The 23,086-nt window shown below is 34.2% G+C and overlaps 1 protein-coding gene across 1 annotated transcript in view; it reads left to right on the forward strand.

Moving 5' to 3' along the window:
• Positions 1-23,086, forward strand: part of PTPRQ (protein tyrosine phosphatase receptor type Q) — a 216,451-nt gene that overhangs the window by 162,738 nt on the left and 30,627 nt on the right. Inside the window, exons 34-37 of the mRNA XM_024256953.3 lie at positions 6,065-6,164; positions 8,819-8,947; positions 22,285-22,311; positions 22,976-23,057. Coding sequence (XP_024112721.1) covers positions 6,065-6,164; positions 8,819-8,947; positions 22,285-22,311; positions 22,976-23,057 — 338 coding nt within the window. The remainder of the gene's footprint in view (positions 1-6,064; positions 6,165-8,818; positions 8,948-22,284; positions 22,312-22,975; positions 23,058-23,086) is intronic.

Here is a 23,086-nt window from a genome sequence, read left to right on the forward strand (position 1 = left end):
AAATAGGGAGTTGCTATGTATCTTTTTCATCCAAAGGATTACTTCCCTAAAGTCACCAGAGGAACAGAGGAAGATTGTATTTTGTTAACGAGACAGTGGTAATGTGGTGGTGAACCTCACATACTCTGTAGTCAAGACAGACATATTTCAGGCAGGCTTGGTATATATTGAATTTATGAGATTGTGGGTTAGTTACTTAAAAAATTATTTTTAAGTTCTGAAATCCTATTTCTAAAATGAGAATGCTAATACCCATTTTAGAAGCTAACTAGGAGATTAAACCAGGTGAATAAAATGGAAGAATAAATATGAAATGTTTGTTAATAAAGATACCTGTCATTGTTTATGTACCAAGTCTTTAAGGGGTTTTACATATAAACTCATGCATCTTCACAGCAACTCTGTAACAACACCTCCTATTTACATAGCGCCAATTTCTAGGTAAGAAATTTGAAGCATTGTGTTTTTTAGTAACTTGACCAAGGTTTTTAACCATCCCAAACGTGGTGGCAGAACCTGCTTTCAGACCCAGGCAGCGTGACCTCAGTCAGTGCTGTACTTGTAACCACTGCACACACTACCTGCAAATCACTAAGTCCCCAAGTAGCCCCCAGTTCATTACTATGGGTGATGTTTCCCCAGACTTGCTCCCACATCCTATCTTTGCTGTACCATTTTCTCTTCTTGATAGTTTTAATTATTTCTAGCAGCTCTCTTTTCTCACACTTTGTCTTGGCTTTTGAGGTTAGTGTTCACAGATAAGCATGTGTTGTTTTTGTGTTTAGAGATATGGTTTCTTTTTATTTTTTTAACACTGAGTAATGTGACTTTTCTCACACCCTAGCAAACACTTTATTAGCTACCTTTAAATTTTTTCCTGTCTGTATGGATGAAAATGATGTTCATCCCTATGGGGTGTTTTAATCTATATGTTTAAAATTTTGTTGAATATTGACAAATTACACACATATATATTTATGGGGAACAGAGTGATGCCATGATATATGTATACCATGTGCAATTATTGAATCAAGTTAATTAACAAATCCATCACCTCAAGCACTTATCATTTATTCCTCCTATCTAACTCTGTTTCTTGAATTATGGAATTGAGTAACTTTTAGTAAATTCTTTGCGCAGTGTTTGAGTATCCTAGGTGACTAGCACTGGGCGAAAAAAGAAGATGAACTCCCTATACTTTAGTCCTGTTATAAGAACTCAATTTTTATTATAATAATAATAATAATAATAATAATAAAGGAGGAGGAAGAGAAGGAGGAGGAAGGGGAGGAGGAGGAGAAGAAGAAGGAGAAAGAAGGAGGAAAAGATTTTCCATTTTATATGCACCTTTATCAGGAGCCAGGCATTGTACTATGAGCTTTATACCTAATTGAATTCAAGTTTCTTGTTAGAGAATAGGCTTAAAAACAGACTTAAAAAGTTGGATACCTATGCTGAATTTAAATAATGATAACTTCAGTCAGAAGATAATACTTATGAAAAATTAGTGCTTTAGAATTATGATTTGCCAAATTATAGTAGTACAATTTATTATGTAAACAGAACAATTTAATGTGATTTGTCACAGGATTTTAAGTCTAGTCAGAAATGACTTGCACCTACTACAAAAAGAATCATGTTCATATTTTTAAGTAAAAGAGTTCCATTTTCTATTAAAGGATTTGGAGAAGTGACATCATTCTCTACTGTTAATGCTCTGTGGGTCCATGCATAACAGTGAATCAGAAAGTGTACTTGATAATCAGGGAACATTTTGTCCTCTCTTAGTGACACTTTTGTAATTCATGTGCCCAAAGGATTACATATTGTTTATTAATATATTATATGTCATTTCCTCATTTGGCCAGTGCTTTGAAATGGTAATCTAATCTAAAAAAAATTTTTTGTGTGGTCTATGAGAACATTTTTTTCCCACTGAGTTCTAAGGCCCAGTGATTCATTATTACCTAATAAAGAGGATTCTTTATTCATCTTCATGCCTCCTTTCCCAAGCATATCCAATTAGAGTCACCATGTGAAAATTCATAAATCAAACCATTTGTATTTTAATGTATAAAAAAGTGTACCTAAAATACTTTAGGTGATACATGCTGCTTTCTCATTTTTTAAATTTAGCTGGAGATTCTAGCAGACCATGAAGTGCTGACAACTGTTTTAAATTCAGTATTTATTCAAATCCACCATGCAGGATAGCCACAGGAACCTTTTTATATTGGTAACATTTCATAAGTACCAATACAGGACAAAAAGATGAAGCATTAATACTTGCCTATTTTACAGATTGGTAACCTGTTTTGTCACTTGACTGTAATACTTCGTGCAGTAAAATTATAAATCATGTAACTTAAAATTGATTACAGTTATAATTAGTAGTTGTGCTTAATAATTTTTATATTCTTATTTGGTTCAATGCCTGATCTTCAAACACGAACATTTTTAATCTTTTTCAAAATCAATATATTTGTTCATTAGTAAATTTAGCAAATATTTATTCAACATTTACTCTGTGCCCAGTACATCTCTCAGACCGTGGAATAGTTTTGTATAAAACAAAAACCCCTGTACTCAAGGGGGCTTACATTCTGGAGGAAAGGACAGAGAATAAACAGTAAGAATAATAAATAAGTGATTTATATGTTAAAAGAAGATAAAGTTATGGAGGAAAAAAAGTAGAACAGAGGGAATGAGGAGTGGGAGGGGGAGGCAGAAAATGTAGGGAGTTGTGTCTTTCAATTTTAAATAGTGTGCTGTGTTAGTCTGCTCAGGCTGCCATCACAAAATATCATAGATGAGGTTTGTTAAACAATAGAAGTTTATTTCCTCACATTTCAGAAGGCTAGAAATCTAGGATCAAGTTTCCTGCCCATTTGGTATCAGGTGAGGGCTCTCTTTCTGGCTTACAGATGGTTGCCTTCTTGCAGTGTCCTTACATGACCTTTCCTTAGTGCATGGATGGAGATAGAATATGGTGGGGGGAGGAGGAGGAGAAAGGAGTGAGTGGCGCACACACACACACACACACACACACACACACACACACACAGAGAGAGAGAGAAAGAGAGACAGCGATGGAGAACAAGCTCTCTGTGTCTCTTCTTATAAGTCACTAATCCTATCAGATCAGGGCCTCACCCTATGGCCTCATTTAACTGTAATTACTTTCTTACTCCAAATACAGCCACACTGGGTATTAGGGCTTCAACATATTAATTTGGGGGAAACACATGTATTCAGCCCATAATAGATGATCATTGAGAAGGTATTTCAGCAAACCTTTAAAGGAAGTGAAGTGGCTACCCAGAAAGATATACAAGGGATACACACCTTTGCAGGCAGAGGAAGAAGCTGCTGCAAAAGCCCTGTGTCAACAATGGCCTTGTGTTATTCATCAATAAAGAGGCTAATCTGGCTCCCTAGGAGTGAGCAAGCAAGGCGGGGACTGGAAGGGAAATCAGAGGGGTAACAGGGAACCAGACAGTTAATGAGGGACCAGATCACACATGCCACTGGAAGGATATGGGCTTTTCTCAGTGGGAGATGAGGAGGATTTTAAGCAGAGAAATAATGTTTTAAAACGATTGTCCTTGCTTGTATGTTGAAAATAGGTGGAATAAGGACAAAGGTGGATACAGGCAGACTTGCTAAGTTTTTAATTCATGCAAGACAGGATGGTGGCTTAGATCAGATTATTAGCAGCAAAGGTGGAGCAAAGTGAATGGAACATACATAAAACTAGAAAAAATAGTGTCATGAACTCCCAAATACCTACTAACTAGATTTAATAATAATTAACATTTGGCCACATTTGTTTTATTTAGACATTGTTCACTTATTTCTGAAGTAAAGTAAGTCACAGAACGCATATTCCACTCCTAAATACTTTAGTATGTTTCTCTAATAAGTACATTTTTATTATATTGCTGTGATTAAACTTAACAATAAATTATTGATATTATTTAAGCTACTTGTATATACGTTTTCAAATCAGTCTTTGATTTTTTCTTTAATTTATTTGAACAGGATCCAAATAGGAATTTACACATTATCTTTGATTGTTCTGTTTCTTCTATTATTTTTTTAAAGAGCCTTCTTTTCTCCTTTCTTTTCCCCCTATGTCATAGACTCGCTGAAGCAATCAGATAGGTTGTCATGTAGGAAGTCCCATATTTTGGATCTGTCTGGTTGTTTTCTCTTGATGTCCTTTAATTTTTTTTCTTTCCATCACTTTCTTATAAGTTAGAAATAAGATCTAAAGGTTTGAGTATTCACAGTCAACATTTTTGTCAGAAGTACTTTATAGGTTTTGCTGACTAAATCAAAATACCTTCCATCAGGAAGTGTAGAATATCTGTTTGTTACATGTGATGCTAAAATTGATCAGTAGGCTTGGTGGCAGCAACAGCATGATCCTTCATTGGAAAGTTGGTTTTGACCACTTATAACAAGTGTATAATCTATACAGCGATATTTTGTCATCCTGTAAATGTCCAATTCCCCATTAACTTTCCTCCTAATCATTTTAGAATACATTTATGTTTGTTACCTGAATCAACTATTTCATTAGAAATACTGATTATTAATTTTTTTTGAGATGGTGTTTTGCTCTTGTTGCCCAGGCTGGAGTGCAGTGGCAAGATGTCGGCTCACTGCAACCTCCACCTTCCAATTTCAAGCTATTCTCCTGCCTCAGCCTACCGAGTAGCTGGGATTACAGGCACCTGCCACCACGCCCGGCTAATTTTTGTATTTTTAGTAGAGACGGGGTTTCACCATGTTGGCCACGTTGTCTCAAACTCCTAACCTTGGGATCTGCCTGCCTCGGCTTCCCAAAGTGCTGGGATTATAGGCATGAGCCACCGTGCCCAGCCCTGTTTATTAATTTCTAATTTTGTCACTCCTTTAACATTTATGCAACAAAATTATCTTCTAATAATGAGCTTTATCTCCTTACTAGGGTTATTTTTAAAAAGTCATAAAATACAGTTCAGATAAGAAACCCAGAAAAGTATACATTTCAATTATAAATTAATTAAGAATATTTAGGCCAAGGAGATGGTCTAGTTATAGCCAGAGTTTACAAATTAGTACTTTTTTTTAACTATTGGGTACTAGGCTTGATACCTGGGTGATGAAATCATTTGTGCAACAAGCTCCTGTGACACGAGTTTATCTTATATAACAAACATTCACATGTGGCCTCCGAATCGAAGATAAAAGTTTTTTAAAAAAATCAGTATTTTTGTTATTTGTATTTCTTTTATTAAATAATCTTATTTTTTATTTCCGATCAATTTCCATTTTTATTCAATATAAGGCTTGAATTCTTCCCTCTTTGGCCAGTAGGAGCCCCTTCAGGAGGATCATTTGTTCCTTTTATACCAGTAGCCTTTTGTTAGCTTCCTAGATCTCTAGCACCCTTATATGTCTTGAATTTGCTTTGTTACTCCCACTTTGCAATTACCATCTTTCCAAAGTTACATAGTTTCTTTGGTGAAAATTACAAATATGTTGAAGATAGAGCCTACGGGATTTCCTCACATGTTTTGGATGTATTCTATGAAAGAGAGTCAAAGATGACTCCAGGGTTTTGGCCTTAGCAACTACAGTAATGGAGTGTCCATCAACTGAGAGGTGGGAAGATACAGTTGAAAGGAGGGAAGTGTACATGTTCAGTTTTGGACATATCGATTTTAACATTTTAAGTATACTTCAAAATAAAGACGTCTGGTAGGCAGTTAGATATATAAGTCTGAAGCCTGGTAGATAAAAACTAAGTAGTCATCATCATATAGATAAAATTAAAACTGTGAGGCTAGATGGGCTCACACTGGGAGTGAGCTTAGATAGAGAAAGCAAGAAGACCCAGGACCGAGCCCCAAAGTTAAAAAATCTAGGAGAAGAGGAACAAACAAGCTGCAACATTTTACTAGTATTCTTCAGCAAAGAATATTTTCTTATGCCAAGATAATATTTTTTGGTAGTTTGGGATTCAAAATAAGATTCCATAATAATATTTAATGATCATGTTATCCCTCTTCTCCAGGGGAAGGACTTTCAGAAAGAACCGTAGAGATCATTCTTTCCGTCACTTTATGTATCCTTTCAATAATTCTCCTTGGAACAGCTATTTTTGCATTTGCAAGGTAAGATTTACTTGTGCTTACATTCCAGGATGCTTTATGGGCATTATATCAGTCATAGTCCAATCAGGAGACAGAAGCCACAACAGTTACTTGAATGGGAAACATTTTTATTTTTAATAGACAGATAAAAATGTATTTATCATGTACAATATGATACTTTAAAGCGTATATGCATTGTGTATTGACTAAATCTAGCCATAAAAGGAAAGAAATCCTGCCATTTGAACAGAAAACTTTTAATATAAAGAACTGTTAACTAGCAGAAATGGTTAACTACTAAAGAGAGTAAAAGAGAAATCTAAGAGTCCAGAAGTGGCAAGCACAACAAAGCAGCTACTCTCTTTAACTTGAAGGAGAGAGGACAGTAAACAACTAAGAACTGAAAGAAGTTGTCTCCCAAGACTTACATGGAATTGCTACTTCGAGCACATGCAACCTATCACCTATCAGTGAGCAAAGAAATATGACAGAGGGAAGGGGTTGGAGCTGTTCCGTAGAAGCTACCCATCATTATTAGATGGTAGGCAGGCTGAAATTGGTAATAGAAGCATCCCATTCTTGCTGAATGGTGTAGGTGAGCTGGTACTACTTGGAATTGTTCACCAATGGTGTGGGCAGAACGTTCACTTCAGAGGCAACAGGAGCTCATCCAAGTGAGCTGCCGGGCTCTCACAATGAGTAACAATAATGCAGGACTGGATCCCACAAGGGCAGTGTTTTCCTCTTCCTACTGCCTCTCAGGGTCACTCTAGTGCCCTCTATTGACAAAGTCTCACATTCGGCCGGCTGGCAAAGGAGAAATGCAGGTTCCAGCTCCAATATCAAAGAGCACAGCAAAAAAAAGGAGGTTTGGAGATGAGAGACAACAAGGTGAAAACACAAAAGCAGAAGCTTTCAGGCCGTCTACATCTTTTAAAGTAATTTGTAGCTCTGATAGGTTTAATTTAAAATATCTCAATCAGGTCTAAATATTAAAGTTTATACAGAAAGATATCTTTTATACAGTTAGAACAACACTTGTAAAATGTCCACCTTCCTTATATGGTAGACCCCCTTCTCATGCTTACTTTCTGAACATGTCTGTGCTGAATTTTCCAAGTGTATCTTTCCATTCTCAGCATCAGCATCCTAATTCCCTTATTATTTACAGGGCCTCGTTGGAAATCTTACTTCCGACCTCAAAATCTAGCTTCATAAGGCAGATTGCCGAGTTAAAGGGACCTTACATTTGTAAAATAAACTTTCTACCAGTTTCCTAAATAGTTCAATAGACTATTTTTATTTCAACTGAAGAATGTAGTTCTGTATTCTAAATGCCATACATTATGGTTCATCTTGACTCTCTTAAAGCATAATTTTAATAGATAATTTGAAAGGCTCTTGAAAAAGATATTTTCTCTATACCACATACTGTTTGCAGATTTAGCCAGAAGACAGTGAGAGAGTTATCATTCGAGGAACTTTGAATTCTATACTGTGTAAAATATGGGCCTTGTCCCTAAGGAGTACGGACTGGCCACATTTGTATAATTTCCCTGCTCTAAAATCTTTTCTGACTTCTCATTTCTCTACAAGATGAACTCCTTATGTGAGCAGGAAATGGTCCTCCTTATTCCCTTCAACTTCCCTACTCACTAGCTAAAGGGATCTATTCTCACCTGAACATTCCTTGGGATTTTATACATTCTGCTTTTGTTCAGTCAACCTGAAATGTGCTTCCTCCTCCTTCTCATCCTGGGACATTCAAGTCAAATTCTACTTCTTTACCTCCTCTCAATAATAATAGCTATTTATGTAACTAATCAGGCACTGTCTTATGAGTTGTAATTTGAATCTTTTTTTTCTCTTTTTATGTTTTTTCTGCATTGAAATCTTGCCTTTCAACTAAATTGTAATGTCTTTGAGGGTAGGGAACTTGTTTTATACTTTCTATATCATCCTTGATACCCAACTCTTAATAAATACTAAATATTTGAAATGTGAAAGATAGAATAGCTAAACATTAGTTTGTAATGTACCATACTGTGTCATGGAGAAATAAGCATGTAAAGGGCTTAAGATGAAAAGAATCTGATTTGATTCTCAGATTCATGTGGCTTTTATTTTTGAAACTAAGTTTTCTGATTGTAAAGATAATATCTACTCACAATATTTTTATAAAAATTCAATAAGATAATTTGAAAATAATTTTTAAGTATTTTCAAGTATGTAAAAATATTTCATATATGTGAACACAATGGGGCATTATCTGTTAGCACTACTATTGATAGCATTGAACTATTTTTACTTTGGCATAGTTCCTTTATGTGACAAATCAATGAGATAGCTAGAGAGAAGAGAAACAAGATCACAACATAAGTCTTCTTGGCTCTATATTTAAATGTACCAATGGCTCAGGCCTTCATCAACTAATTCTTATTAAATTTAGAACTTCATCCCAATAACTTATTAGAAAAAAAAGAAAGTAGAATAGGTACTATGGAATTAAAACAAGAAAAAGAAGTCAAGTAGCAATAAATTTGCAACATATTCAGAGAGGTGATTTTAACAAAGAAATTATTTGACTAAATGTCTTTACTTAAAAAGAAAACTAAACCTAATTTTATATACTTTCTATGAAACTCCCTTCTTGGACTTTACTCCACTTGTTTTAGAATTCGACAGAAACAGAAAGAAGGTGGCACATACTCTCCTCAGGATGCAGAAATTATTGACACTAAATTCAAGCTGGATCAGCTCATCACAGTGGCAGACCTGGAACTGAAGGACGAGAGATTAACGCGGTGAGCACACTCCTCTGGGCGAACTGTGGTCCAGAGGGCCTGGAGCCATGACCCTATTCTGACCTATGCTTGTTGGAAGTGTTTGTGGGGCTCTAATTTACACAGGTCACAGAGATCTTCTTTCAAAGAGTGACCTCCGTCTTCTACACACTTCTCACTGGTGTTCGGAGAATCACTTAATCTTCCTAATATTTTGAGTTAAATATGAACTTCGGACTATAATGTTCAATCAGGATTATTTTCCTGAGACAAATATTTTTCCACATTAAACCTTTGACATTATGTTTAATAATTCATTTCATATGATAGATTTTTACATTAAACTTTTCTGGAAGTGTCCACATTTTCAATCACAGGTTTAAATTAATTAAATTTATAACTACTTGGTATTACTTATATCCATTTTTATAAAAAATTTTTAATAACTATTTCAGTATAAAGGTACATAAAAATCTAAGTTGTATATGATATCATTTTTAAATTTGTATTTAAAAATTAAATATAAAAAATATAAAAAATTAAATATAAAAAATATAAAGAAAAAATAATTATAAATCCTTTTAAAAGCATTATCAATTATTCAAAATGTTGGCACATTATAAAAACTTGTCTGTTAAGATAATTCATCAAATTCTTAATGAAAACTACCATCAGGCTATTTTAACAAGTTTGCATTTTTATAAGATTCAATAATATGTAATGCTTATAAGCACAAAGTAATTGTTGTCAAGTATTTGCTCAGCTCTGTTAAAATTTTAAAAATTATTATTAATTTTGAAAATATGGCATCAAAGGTCTTGGACTCAAAAAGAGTTGTTCATTTGTAGTTGTCACTTATTAAAGTTGGTCTTTATCTAATAGATGGACTTTGCAAGTATATTTCCAGCATATCTAAAAATATCTAATACGTGCTATAGAGGGAAGTGTCATCTGATAAGCAAAGTCCTTCCAAATGCTACAAAATGAAGGTTATTCAATATTATCACTAAATTGCAGGGAAATTTGTTTTCTTAGATATGACAGCTGACTTTTTAAACATTCAGATGTTGATCTTTATGTTCTAATACAGTGGTCCTATCCACAAATGGATAGTACTCCAAAGATTTAATTGTCAGATGATTGTAAGTTATCCAAGACATAGTTTTCTATATAAGAAATATTATGTATAAAATATCAAATATGTAAAAAGAATCAATAAAAGATTCCCAGGGTAACTCATCTAAGTAAAACCGTATCATAGGAACACAAGCACTGCTACTACTAGACTGTGTCTCAACCCTTAAGGAATTATTCTGCATCATCAATGAAAGTTTTTCCTCCTTTTCCCCTATGGGCCAAATGAATTTTAGTGGTATCCTCCTAGCCTCCTTCCTGCACTCCATCGTCAGTTCCTTTTGCCCCTCCTCAGGCCTGTGTGGCCCATCCCTTTATTCTACAACTGAAAATGTACAAGGGAAAAAATTCAAATCTCTCAGTGCAATTAATTTTAGCTATTTGAACAATATAGTTGAATGTGTTCATACTAAAATGTAAACTTCTAAGACCGCCCCCCTCCCCAACACTGGTAGGCATTTTCATTTTGTTAAAAGGATACTTAGTAGCCCGTGAAAAATCCTTAATAAGTATATCTTCAGGAAACGTAATAACATGAAAAAGCACTCGTTTTGTTTATTATGTCATGTTTTTAAACAGTCAATATTGGAGAAAGTATTATTTATCAAAGAGGTTACTTTCGAGGCAGACTGTGGTGAGATTCAATCCCCTAAGCACTATATATTTTCACAGCTTGCCCCTTTCTCTACTTCTGAACACTAAATACATCCATCATAAAAAATTAGAAAAGGTCGGGTGTGGCGACTCACACCTGTAATCCCAGCACTTTGGGAGGCTGAGGAGGGTGGATAACCTGAGGTCAGGAGTTTGAAACCAGCCTGGCTAGCATGGTGAAACCCCATCTCTATTAAAAGTATAAAATTAGCCCAGCATGGTGCCATGTGCCTGTAGTCCCAGCTACTCCAGCCTGAATGACAGAGCGAGACTCCCTGTCAAAAAAAAAAAAAAGAAAAAAAAGTAGAATTTTTTTTTTTTTTTTTTTTTTTACAATGACTGTCATGGCAGCTACAGAAAAGTTTCACATCTTGACCTTCACTCTTCATTATTTATTTTTCCGCTTCTATGTTTATTTATTTACATATCGCATTATTTGTAAAAGGGTTTAAAAGTGAAATAATATTTCAGATAATTTTTATTTTGTTACACACAGAGAATTAGTATATATTACCCATAATAATAGCAAAATTGGAAATATTAGTTTCCATGCTTTTCACTTTTTCACTTGTTTGTTGTGATTCTGGTATTCACAATTGTTTGTAATTCCAATGGCACATAATAACATCCTTTGCTGGACTTATTACAGAAATGCATTAAAATAACAATTAAGTGATTTGGGCATTAATTCTTCAGTACAGAGATCTGTGCCCAGCTTTACTATTTATGCAATATTTTTATGTTAATAAAGTCACTAAAACATTAGACAGTAAGACTGGAAAAAATAACAAATATAGTTAGCTGCATGTACATATGCATGGATCCTGTCATTTGGTGAAGCTCTAAAACTCTTCATCTGTTTTGAGGTGTTTGAAGATCCAAATCTGTTCAAAGTCAATCAGAGACTGATGGTAGATTCTAGGAGTGAGAATCAGGAAGTCTGATTTAGCTCCCTAAATTGTTGGCAGACTTCCACCATATGTCTTTGTTATCTGCAGGAAAGAACTTCCATAATTTCTCTTAAATCCACCCAGCTAATAGGCTGGGCATAGTGGCTCATGCCTGTAATCTCAGCCCTTTGGGAGGCCTAGGTGGGTGGATCACCTGAGGTCAGGATTTTGAGACCAGCCAGCCCAACATGGTAAAACCCCATCTCTACTAAAAATATAAAAATTAGCCAGGCGTGGTGGCGCATGCCTGTAATCCCAGCTACTCAGGAGGCTGAGGCAGGAGAATCGCTTGAACCCAGGAGGCTGGAAGTGGCAGTGAGCCAAGATCACACCATTGCACTCCAGCCTGGGCAACAAGAGCGAAACTCCGTCAAAAAAAAAAAAAAAGAAATCTACCCAGCTAACATACGCTCTCTCTACTTGATTCTTAGGCATGTCCTTTTTATTCCAACCTGCCAAATTTTTCATGCAAAATTGAGCTCATAATTTTTCTAAGTCCTGTATGTTTTCCCATGTCCAAAAGATAAATGATAAAAGAAGACTCTGTAATCAATAATTAAAATATTAATTTTAGGAAGTTACCAACTAGGCAAAAATAAAACAAAAAACAAACATGGTGCTTGGTTCTAAGTCCTTTCAATGATTTGTGGTTTCATATTTTAGGAATTATTTGACTATTTTATACTCTCTGCCTGTATATTTACACTTTAAAACCCATTCTGTAATTTTTGTTATTTGTAAACTCATTATTTATGTTCCACTTTGTTTCACAAAACTTTTGAAAATGCCTTCTCTCACTCTATACTATTTCTTCCCAAATGAAAGCAGGAGTCAAATAAAGATGTAGTACTCTTTAATTCTATGAAAACATTCAAGGATATACTAAAATAACGTTTTAAATTCTCAATTGGAATGATAATTATATTATGCACAAAAATTATTCACATTTTATGTTTAAGTTTAGATAACACAAACTATAATTCTTAGGAAGAATATTTAACATTTTGGGCTCATCTGTTTCACACTTACCGAATTAGGAAATGATCTTTGGGTTTTGTTATTTAATAAACATACAGAACAATATTTTGTGATGGCTCCCGCAAAATACCACCACTTAGCCCACTGACGTTAGAAAGGTGTCTTAGAGCTCTTATTGGCAACATCAGCAGACACAGACACGTACAGTAAGACACAGACCTGTATCACTGAGACTGACTCACCTTGTATATTGCCTTTAACTAGTTTAACTGTAAAACGATTACCTTCCCATGAGAGTCACATCACTTATAATTAAATAACCCAACAGAATTTTCATAAGCTAAAAATGCTATTTGCTAAATAAGCTTATTTTTTACTATCTTCTTTCCACATTTAAGTCATGGAAGTTTTGTTTTTTATGCCGACTAAATCAGAAAAGAATAGTAAAACAACATTAATCAATGTCACTAATATTCTTACTTGACAAAAACTCAGTTTCTTTTAGTCCTCAATTTTTTTTCAAAAATTTTCTGCACCGCTTCATGTTAATTACCCTGCCTATTTTAGTTGAGTGAATGTAATGGCACATTATTTTAAGCCTCAAAGCCCAATCCAATAATCACGAATAGAATTAAAATTCACAAAAAAATAAAGCAAACAATCTAATGAGTTGGAAAAATTTCTATTTTAACAGAAGTCTTCTTCAATAGTTTTCTCTCTTTAGTAACTTTAGAAGTGTACATGTTGAATTTTTGTTAAATATACAGTTATGTCTTCAGGAAGATTACTGCTTAAAAAAATTCTACATATGTACTTTGTAAACTGTAAACCAGAATAGGTATTGTTACTGTTGTGATTTATATTTGTAAAATTGAATACTACCCCAGTCTCCTTTCGTATATAGAGTTTGCTAATAAAATAATAGCTACTGTTTATGAGCAACTCCTGTGTTAAACTCTGCATGTAGTGATTTCACTTAACTCTTTCAATCCTTAGTGGTAGGTACACCTATCCCCATTTTACAGATGGATTAAAAAATGATGATAGGACAGGTTTATGTAAATGTCTAAGGTCATACAGCTAATAAGCAGGAGAGCTACAAGCTAGCCCAGGTCTTTCTCTGAGGTATGAAGATACACGTGTGTGTGTGTGTGTGTGTGTTTAACTTCGAAGCATACTAGAGAAGATTAATGTAAACTTTCTTAAATAGACAAAGACCCATGGAATTCTTCCTCAGCAGCATTTTCTATGATGAGAATGAGTCTAAAGAAAGAGGTGCCTCTTTGGGTTTCTTTGTTGTCTCATGATATGACGCAAAGAAGTGATGGCGTATAATGTTGACTCAAACTTGCAGAAACTGGAAAACTTTTAGTAGTGCAATTTTTATTTTGGCTTCAATAATAACTCATAATTTTCGACTGATGTATGAAATCCTAATCGTTCACATTTTAAGTGTCATCATTCTTTGACAAATTCTGGTCATATATTTTACTTCTGTTCTAAACTTAAGCTATCTTTGCAAACAATGGCAAAAATTTGTGAATTCAGAATACAAGAAATGTTCTATGCTTAGAATGAAATTGGAGATACTTAATGCTCATGTTCTTGTAATAACACATCAAAAATAATTCAGTGTGTTTGTATACTAAATAAATAATGAATCTTTACTTCCAGATACTCTTCATTTTTCTTTAGACGCAAGGAGATTTTTGTCATCCAGTAAGTTACTGTGCTAATGCAGAACTCTGCTGTGATTATTTTAATCTTGTCAGGTGGTGTGCTCTATATTTTAAAATACATAATATTGAACATCTTGTTGTTTAATGCGCTATTTTTTCCAAAGCTCCCCCCAAAAGCTATATTTCTACTTACAACATGTCCTTTATAATATTGCATGCTATTGATAGTGGTGAAGTTAATCTTATCAAAATGCACATTGACTCATAATGTGCATGTCCTGAGAATTTGCTGTGTTCCCATGTTGTGTTAGATTTGATAGCAAATTAAGTTTGCACCTAGATTCCTGTACAGGCTTCTCATTCTGTTATCAACATGACACAAGAGTTGAGCTCTACATCTGATGGGTGGAAACTATATTTATATTTCATACAAGCTCATTTCTGCAACTGTAGGTGGTTAACCTGTAAGGACCAAGACAATGACATTTCTTGTTCCCTGACTCTCTAGTGCATACACAGAATGGCATATTTCATGGAAACGTTATTTCTCCACTGACACAGTGGGTAGCCAACTGTGCACACTTCCAGGCACTCCCCTGATGCTCAGAAATGCCATTTGTATCCTGGCACAAACATTTTTTGTTACATTCTGAGAGTAGCATAGCAGAATATCAGCACTAGCAGGGACCCCAGTAACTGATTGAGTGTCCCAAACATGATAAATTTCTTCATGCAAAGAATGTAAATGAAGGAATATGAATGGAGGCAGAGAATAAAAAGGCATGTGATTTCAAAATCACATGCCTTACTAAAGAAGAGTCCGTCTTCATGAGCTATAAGGCTGAATGGGGCTAAAGCTCCTGATAGTCTGGTTAATCATGAATAATACTCTGCATTATTAAAATCAAGGAAGCCCGGTCTATTTCTACTCTAATCACATTTAGCATTTGGGAATCATAAGTAACCTTGTTTTAACTTCAGATTAACTAGTTACCAAGTTCCCATTGACAGAATTAAAATACTTTTATGAAAATACATTTCCTTCATAGGACCTGCTTGATGGGATTCAAACATTTGTCAAAGCAAGACACTGTTAAACTAAAGATTTAATTGATCACATTACACATAAAATGTCAATTTTCAACCAGCACTCAAAGTTAACCTCTGGGCCATTCCAGACTCAGAGGCGGTTTGGTTGAGCAACTCTGCTGAATGTCTTTCTTCATCATCATAAAATAGAATCCTTTTCCTATTCCTTTTCTCCTTCTCTCTTTCTCTCTCTCTCTCTCTTGCTCTCTCTGGCTCGCTGTCTCTCTTTCTCCCCCTCCTTCCCTCTCTCTCTATTTTCTTTCTCTTCTTTCTCTTCTCTTTTTTCTTCTTTCTTTCTTGCTTGCTTGCTTCTTTCTTTCTTTTTTTCTTGCTTTCCTTTCTCTAACGCCAAATTTTCTTTCCTAGAATCAGTGAATAGTACCCTGCTCAGTCAGAGCCCTTACCCTGACAGAGCTAAACTTAATCATTTGTGTTAGTCAGAACCTTTATAGAACACCTCTACATACATCATACCATTTAAAGTAGATCTGTCTTGTTCCAAATCCAGTTTTCTGAAGTTGCTTCTAACATCTAACAGAAATGTTATTGCCTGCCTGCCATCTTGGCTAATAGGCAGTAAGGCCTTATTTTTAGCTAGTATAATGTCTTCTGGTATCTCCTATTCATTAAGTCCTTGCTCAGGGCTCCATCCATCTCTTCACATAACTTTGATTGTCTCTTTCTCCTCTCTATCTATAATTTCTACCCTGTTGCCCCTGATGTAGCTAAACAATGCCCATGGTTTTCATTTAGAATACATGGTTGACAAAAGAAGACTTCTGGCAAGACTATTTTTTCAAATGTGCTAATGTGGAAAGGCTTAGTAATAAAGAAAATTCAACTTCTGCCACACTGGGGATCATATCTCTGAGCTCTTTGACATCAGCAAGAATATTGCATTCACTTCTCATCTAAAAGGCCATTTCATCTTGATTAAATAAAAATAAATAACAATTGAGTATCTCTCAAGTGCTAGGCACTGTTTTAGGCACTGGGAATAGTGTGATGAGAAAGGAAGAAACATTGCCTCCAAACAGCTATCCTTCAAATTTAATGCTTCTTTTAAACTGATTTGTCCTACACATATGAGGAGATATGTTGAGAAAGTAATACATATCATTTACTATTAATTGTTTTCCTGATTTAAAAAAGTATTACATGGCCAGGCGCAATGGCTCATGCCTGTAATCCCAGCACTTTGGGTGGTCGAGGCCGGTGGATCCCCTGAGGTCAGGAGTTCGAGACCAGTCTGGTCAACATGGCAAAAACCAGTCTCTACTAAAAATACGAAAATTAGCTGGGCATAGTGGCAGGTGCCTGTAATCCCAGCTACTCAGGAGGCTGAGACAGGAGAATTGCTTGAACCTGGAGGCAGAGGTTGCAGTGAGCTGAGGTTGCACCATTGCACTCCAGCCTGGGCAACAAGCGTGAAATCCCATCTCAAAAAAAAAAAAAAAAAAAAAAAGAAAGTATTCTATTACTCAGTTATGGTATATTTCTCTCATAAAGTTTTAGAATCAGCTGTACAGGACCAACCATGGGTTAGGATATTTTAAATTTATATTGAGCACCACAGAAACATTAATGATTTGGTAAAAGAATGCAGAAGGATGTGAAAGAACAAAATAAAGAAAAATAATAGGAAAGAACAAAAATTAAGGCACCTTTAAAAGTATTAAAATAGATGCTTTGGATAAGCGATAGAATATTGTAGAAGTAGATATAATTTATGTATCATTAGTGACTTGATGAAATATACAAACTACAAACACACTCAGTATCATACAAAACTTGGAAATATTAATATTTTACCAGAGAAATAGATTCTTCAGAAATTTAATCTAAGTAGCATCTACATGCTGTGGGATACAAATACATATTTTTACATCAATCGACAAATTTGACATTCTTTTATTTTTAACTTAACATCACTGGTTAAGTAGAAAAAAAGTTTCTCGGTTTGTCCCATACCACTGGTAATGCTGGTTGAAGCTGCTCAGCTACAGGTTATCATCTGTGGCTCTCTATTAGGACTATATTTAAATTCCCTATAGATTTCAACTAATTAACCTTGAGGGAAAGCTGAGTCTCTGTGACAATATGGTCTTCAATCACCACTGCCAACATAAATAAATGCTTCCTTTCTAGACCCATCAAGAGTAATCTGAGTGGAATTTAAGTTTTTGATAGGCTTTAAAGAAATGAGTCCAGACGTGAAATAGGACCCTTTTCAACCAAAAGATATAGGATTTAAGACAGTTAAGATTCGTGTAATAAAAAGTGTTTAGCCCTTTCTATTGGAAATTAGTCAGTTATCTTATTGAAATCTGGACAGTTCCCAAATTGATTTATCTAGTAATGAACTGATTATAGTCTGACAGTAACCTTCACTATCATAAGTGAATGAGAATATCCTACCAGTCTAAAAATGCTTTCCATTTAAAAGGTTTTTTTTAAAGTTTTTAAAATGTTAATAAAAAGTTTTCTATTTGAGTATGTTTGAGTATCTCCTTGGATCACTTCATTTGAAACTAGCACTCCTGAAATAGCATTGTTGATTTTCATGCACATCAATTTCTGTGAATTTTTTAGTGCTTATTTAAGCAAACAGTTTTTCCTATTAGGAATTTAATTATACCTCATCAGTGATAAGTTAGTGCATTTTCCTTATAGTATGTCCCATTTTCTTTTCTAATTCTCCTATAAATCATTCAAATTAATTTTTTTGTACATAAACATTAAAGTTTAAAACCTCAAAGAAAAATACAATTTAGAATGTAGCCAATACCTGAGGGAAAAATACACGTATACAACATGAGGCTAAGAACGAAAGCAATGATAAGTATACTACAGACAACAATGAGGAAGGAAATATCTAACTTTTATTTGAAATAGTCAGGTAATGTACTTCAAAATGTCTTCTCAATTTGAGCATTCCTAATAGGTATTTGAAGATTTCAACTCACAAATGATTGTGACATAAGTACAGACTAGAAAATTGCATGAAAACTGGACTACTAGAAGCTTTATTTCTTATCTTATATAAACATAAATGTGAAGAACAGATTCTAAAAAGTGATTGGATTTAGATAAAAAAGAGTGATACAAAAGAAAATAAAGCCAAAACAGATTCCACTTCTCTTTTTCTTAGTGTGTGGCTATTTGTTTATCACTTGAGTAGGCAAGAGCAATTTTATTGTTCATTTATCTAACTTCCTAACAAAGTGCGCCTGTTAATTTATAATGTTAGGTTATCTGCTATGGCTTTTGCTTAGACTCATATGCTTTTTGTTGATAAATCTATTGATTATACATATTTAAAGCTTTGAGTGAGGACCTCTTGAGAATTCTCAGTTTCTTAATAATTTAGTGTGAAAATGTATTCAATTCGGATATTCCCTCACAATAAAACCAGAATATTCATATTTTGCTTTCTGTGTATCTTAATCTGAATTCATCCACAATTTTATATTTGATATGACTTATTGAATGTTTACTATGAATAATGTTATGAGGGACATCTAGTAAGCCAAGTGTTAATCCTGCCCCAGCCCTGAAGTATGTATGAACCCAAATGCTTGAATTCTTAATGCAGGGACTTAAATAGCCATAATACAACATAGAAGATGATTTGTCCTTGGAAATTTGGTTTTACAGGCAAAGGAAATTATTTTCCTTTTAGTAGAACAGAGTAAGATTGATAGAGTAGTTAACATTTGAATCAGGTATTAAAGAATAAGTAAAATTTCTGTTGTAGGAAGAATGCCTGAAATGGTATAAAATTGAGAGGGAGGGATATATAGAGAATATCTCAAGTGCAAACAGGATGCATGAAGAGAAGTTACAAGGAATAATGTCAGAAATGTGGGCATGGTTAGAAATGTTTTACATGATTATATGAAAACTGAATTATTATGGTCATTGTATTAGAGATTTGTTTGGGATCTCGAATTGAGAGCTAGAAATCCAGACTTGGATTTGAAAGCTAGATATTTGTGACTACTATATTTTAGCACAGTATAGTCTATCCATCTTTGAGTAAAATTAAAAGAATATTCTTTTGGAAATAACGGAAAAAATCCCTTCCTTATATCAGTATCAATTGTAGAACAGTATGGATAGGAGCAGCTTGAGATATACAAAATAAACTAGCAATAGTAATTATCATACTAATGATAGTAACTAATACTTATGTATTGCTTACTAAAGACAGAGACTTTTAAATATATGAACTTAATTTACATACATTTCCCAAACTAGGAAACTGAGGCACAGAAAAATTAAGTATTGCACATGATAACATAACTAGTAATTGTTCAAGCAGGTATTTGAAACCAATAAAGGCATCATATTTTATAATAAGGCAATAATTCACAAATATCCACCCAAACCCAATATAGCCAGTTATGGTTTAAAATATCTTTAGGCGGACATCATGAAATGCACATCTTTATTATCCCCCTTGAGGGGTGAGGGAGCTGGGGTATTTATCCACCAACTCTGGTTAGTCATTGGTTGATGGATGTTTCTTGGGACATTTACCCTCTGATGCTTCTAGCCTGGATGCAGGAGATACTCGAGGAGAGTGACAGGTCCTTGTAGTAGGAAACTATCTCCTTGCATGGGAATGTTGAGTGCCCAGGCAATGTGGGTTAGGCATCAATAACATCTGTACAAACTTTTAAAAATCTGAGTTTCACAGCACTTAATAAATTTACGATGTTGTATTTCTGCAAAAAAAAAAAAATCTTTAGGGAGAGATTTTAAATGCAAAATGAATTAAGAAGAGTGAAACAGCAAATTTTGGTAGAGTTTTTCACTGAAAAGACATGGACTTAAAACAAAAAATGTATATTTATTCAATTAATCATAACTTCTGAAATGAAGAATAGAGATGATTAAAGAAGAGCAATAATATGAATAATATTTTGCTTTAGCTATTTCTTGCTCACTTTTCTTTGATATGATTATTCACATTTAATGTCTCTTAGGGATTTCACAGATGTATACTGATGCTTCAAATGGTTTATTGATGTTTTCCCAGAAACTAACATCTACTTTAGATTCTAGTTATCTCAGTAAAAATACTTTTGCAGTACCGGTTCAAATGATCCTCTAGGAAAAAGGAATCTCTCTGCGATGGATGGCAGTCTCACTGTCCTTATATAGGCGGACTACTAGCCTGTCACTAAATCATATATATTGTGCTTAAATTTTGCCAATCACAATGGAATAATATTTGCTGTTATTATAAAAGTTATCTCCACAAAGCTCAAGAGTTTCTATGCCCATGTGGTAGCAGGGAAATAGACCTTGGTAATCAAAGCATCTCAGTCACTTATATCTTAAGTTCAGTTGATCAGAATTTGCCCAACACAACCCTCTATTCTTTCCTATTTCTGAAGAACAAGGTAGCGTAGGAGCACTGGGCAACAAGTTATCTTAAGGGAGCTAGGTAGTATGTGTGGATGTAGCCTGTAGTTTATCTTTCTTTCTTGCTGGTCTTCACTGAGGGGTAATTATTTTCAACAAAGATTGATTGTGGCTTCAGTCCCCACTGCAACTGTTACTATGTCAGAGATATTTCCAGGGCCTCCAATATTCAGACATTCTATTTTCCCTTCCCCAAATCAAAGATTCTTCTCATTTGGTAGCCCTTTCAGCCATCTCCATATCCATCTAGAGTAAGGAATTCTTTCTTGCTTTCTTTAAATCACTCTAGGTTATTGTGGGGCACTCTTAAGCTTATCCACCAAGACTCTTTGTTAGTCACTGCTACTTTGTCACTTACATGTCCTGTTTGGCAATGGAATAGTCTATCACTTTATGTTTACCCTGAGAAGCTGGAAGATACAACATCTCTTTCTGCTTGGGGGCACTCATCATTAACTGAGAATTCTAACATTCTACTTTGTAATACCTGCTCCAGCACCCCCATATTTTTCAACAATTCCTGTATTGTAATGAAATATACTTCCTTTTAAATCCTGTTTTCTTCATTGAACACACCTCTTTTTGACCATTTTCATATTTATTATGCTCTGTTTTTCAAACCATTTTTTTCTTTTATTCATCCTTTGCTTCAAAAAACATACCTTCTTACAAATATACTTCAATTAAAGAATATAGTAAAATCCCTAATATTATTCTAAATTTAAAACTTTGAAAAAGTCATATGTTCCTTAGTTCATTTCATTATATTTTGTGCCTTTTGTGTTTTTTGCAGTGCTAATTTGTTGTGCATGACGTGTTATTAATGATATGCCCCTCTCTAAGTTTGTGTGTGTTGTGTAGCCTATTTAGCTGTTAAAATTATTTCTGTTTTTACAGAGTATAAATAATTTGGCCAATGATCTGTCACAAAAGATAGGTCTAGAATAATGGAAATAGTTATAATTTGTTGTTGCTGTGTATTTATCTGAACTCACTCATGAAACAATACTTAGCCAATGTGATGTCATATTTCATGGATTCGTTCTGTCTGGTTCAACACTTTCTATATATAGAGGAAATATTTTTAAAATCCACATTAACTCTTTTAGACCACTAAATACCATGCAATATATTAAAAAGTGACCTATTTTTAATGTAGTATCTTAAATGCCTAACATTTTCAGGCATTTATAATGACATTTATAATAACAATAACATCTTTTCAGCTCGAGAAAGAAGGTAAATTATTTGCCATGTTTGAGTCCAAATAATATAATTTAAAAAAATAAATAAAATTTAAAATAATGATCACATATTAGTTAAAGGCATAGCACATTTTACATTATTGATTTATTATAATTTTCTGACTTTAATCTACACTTCTTTCAGAATTAGCTGTCCACTCTGATTCACAATGCATTTAACACAATCTCTATTGCAGGTTACTTAGTTATAGAAAATCCATCAAGTAAGTTTGTTAAATATTTTTTTTCTTCTTTTTGAATATCAAAGTTAGATGCACTGACTCAGTAGAACCTTAATGTGTGATTCACTTTTTGTATGTTTGTTGGAAAAACCTCCAAGCTGGATATAAATCATAAAAGCATGACTAATTGCATGGTAACTGGAGAAATGCTTTCTCTCTCTCTGGGGTGAAGCCTGCATGTCTGTATTTTAGCTTGGGAAGTAATACGGGGATATTTAAACTCCTTGGGGTTTGAAAACCATGTCGTTATGAGAATGAGGTCACTGCAATATTTTATATCTTCTAAAACCTTGTAATGTATAAAATGTTTTCTGTCTGACAAAGAGGTATTATGTGCTTTAGGATTCAATGATAACTTTATGCTCTTAAATTTACTTGAAAAATTTTCTTCATTAAAATGCTAAATCCTTTATTTAATCTCGCTAAAATATTGAAGGAATTTTGTGCTGTGAATACAAAGAAAGTGAGCTTCAAGAAGAAAAGTTAATTTTATAAGTATAACAGAGTGACTTTAAAAAGCTGTGTTGTTTGTGGTTTTGGGGATGTCCATTGTTTTTTAACTTGTTAACAGTGAAGCCAGTGCCAATGCTAACACGAACAAATACAATCTAACATGACCCTATTTTATACCTTTCTTTACTTGGAGGCCAATAAGCAAGAAATCCTTCCTGCAACATGTTGAAGAGCTTTGCACAAACAACAACCTAAAGTTTCAAGAAGAATTTTCGGTATGTTACTAGCAGTTGTCACAACATTG

Source organism: Pongo abelii, chromosome 10, assembly GCF_028885655.2.
Source record: "Pongo abelii isolate AG06213 chromosome 10, NHGRI_mPonAbe1-v2.0_pri, whole genome shotgun sequence".
NCBI classification, from domain to species: Eukaryota; Metazoa; Chordata; class Mammalia; order Primates; family Hominidae; genus Pongo; species Pongo abelii.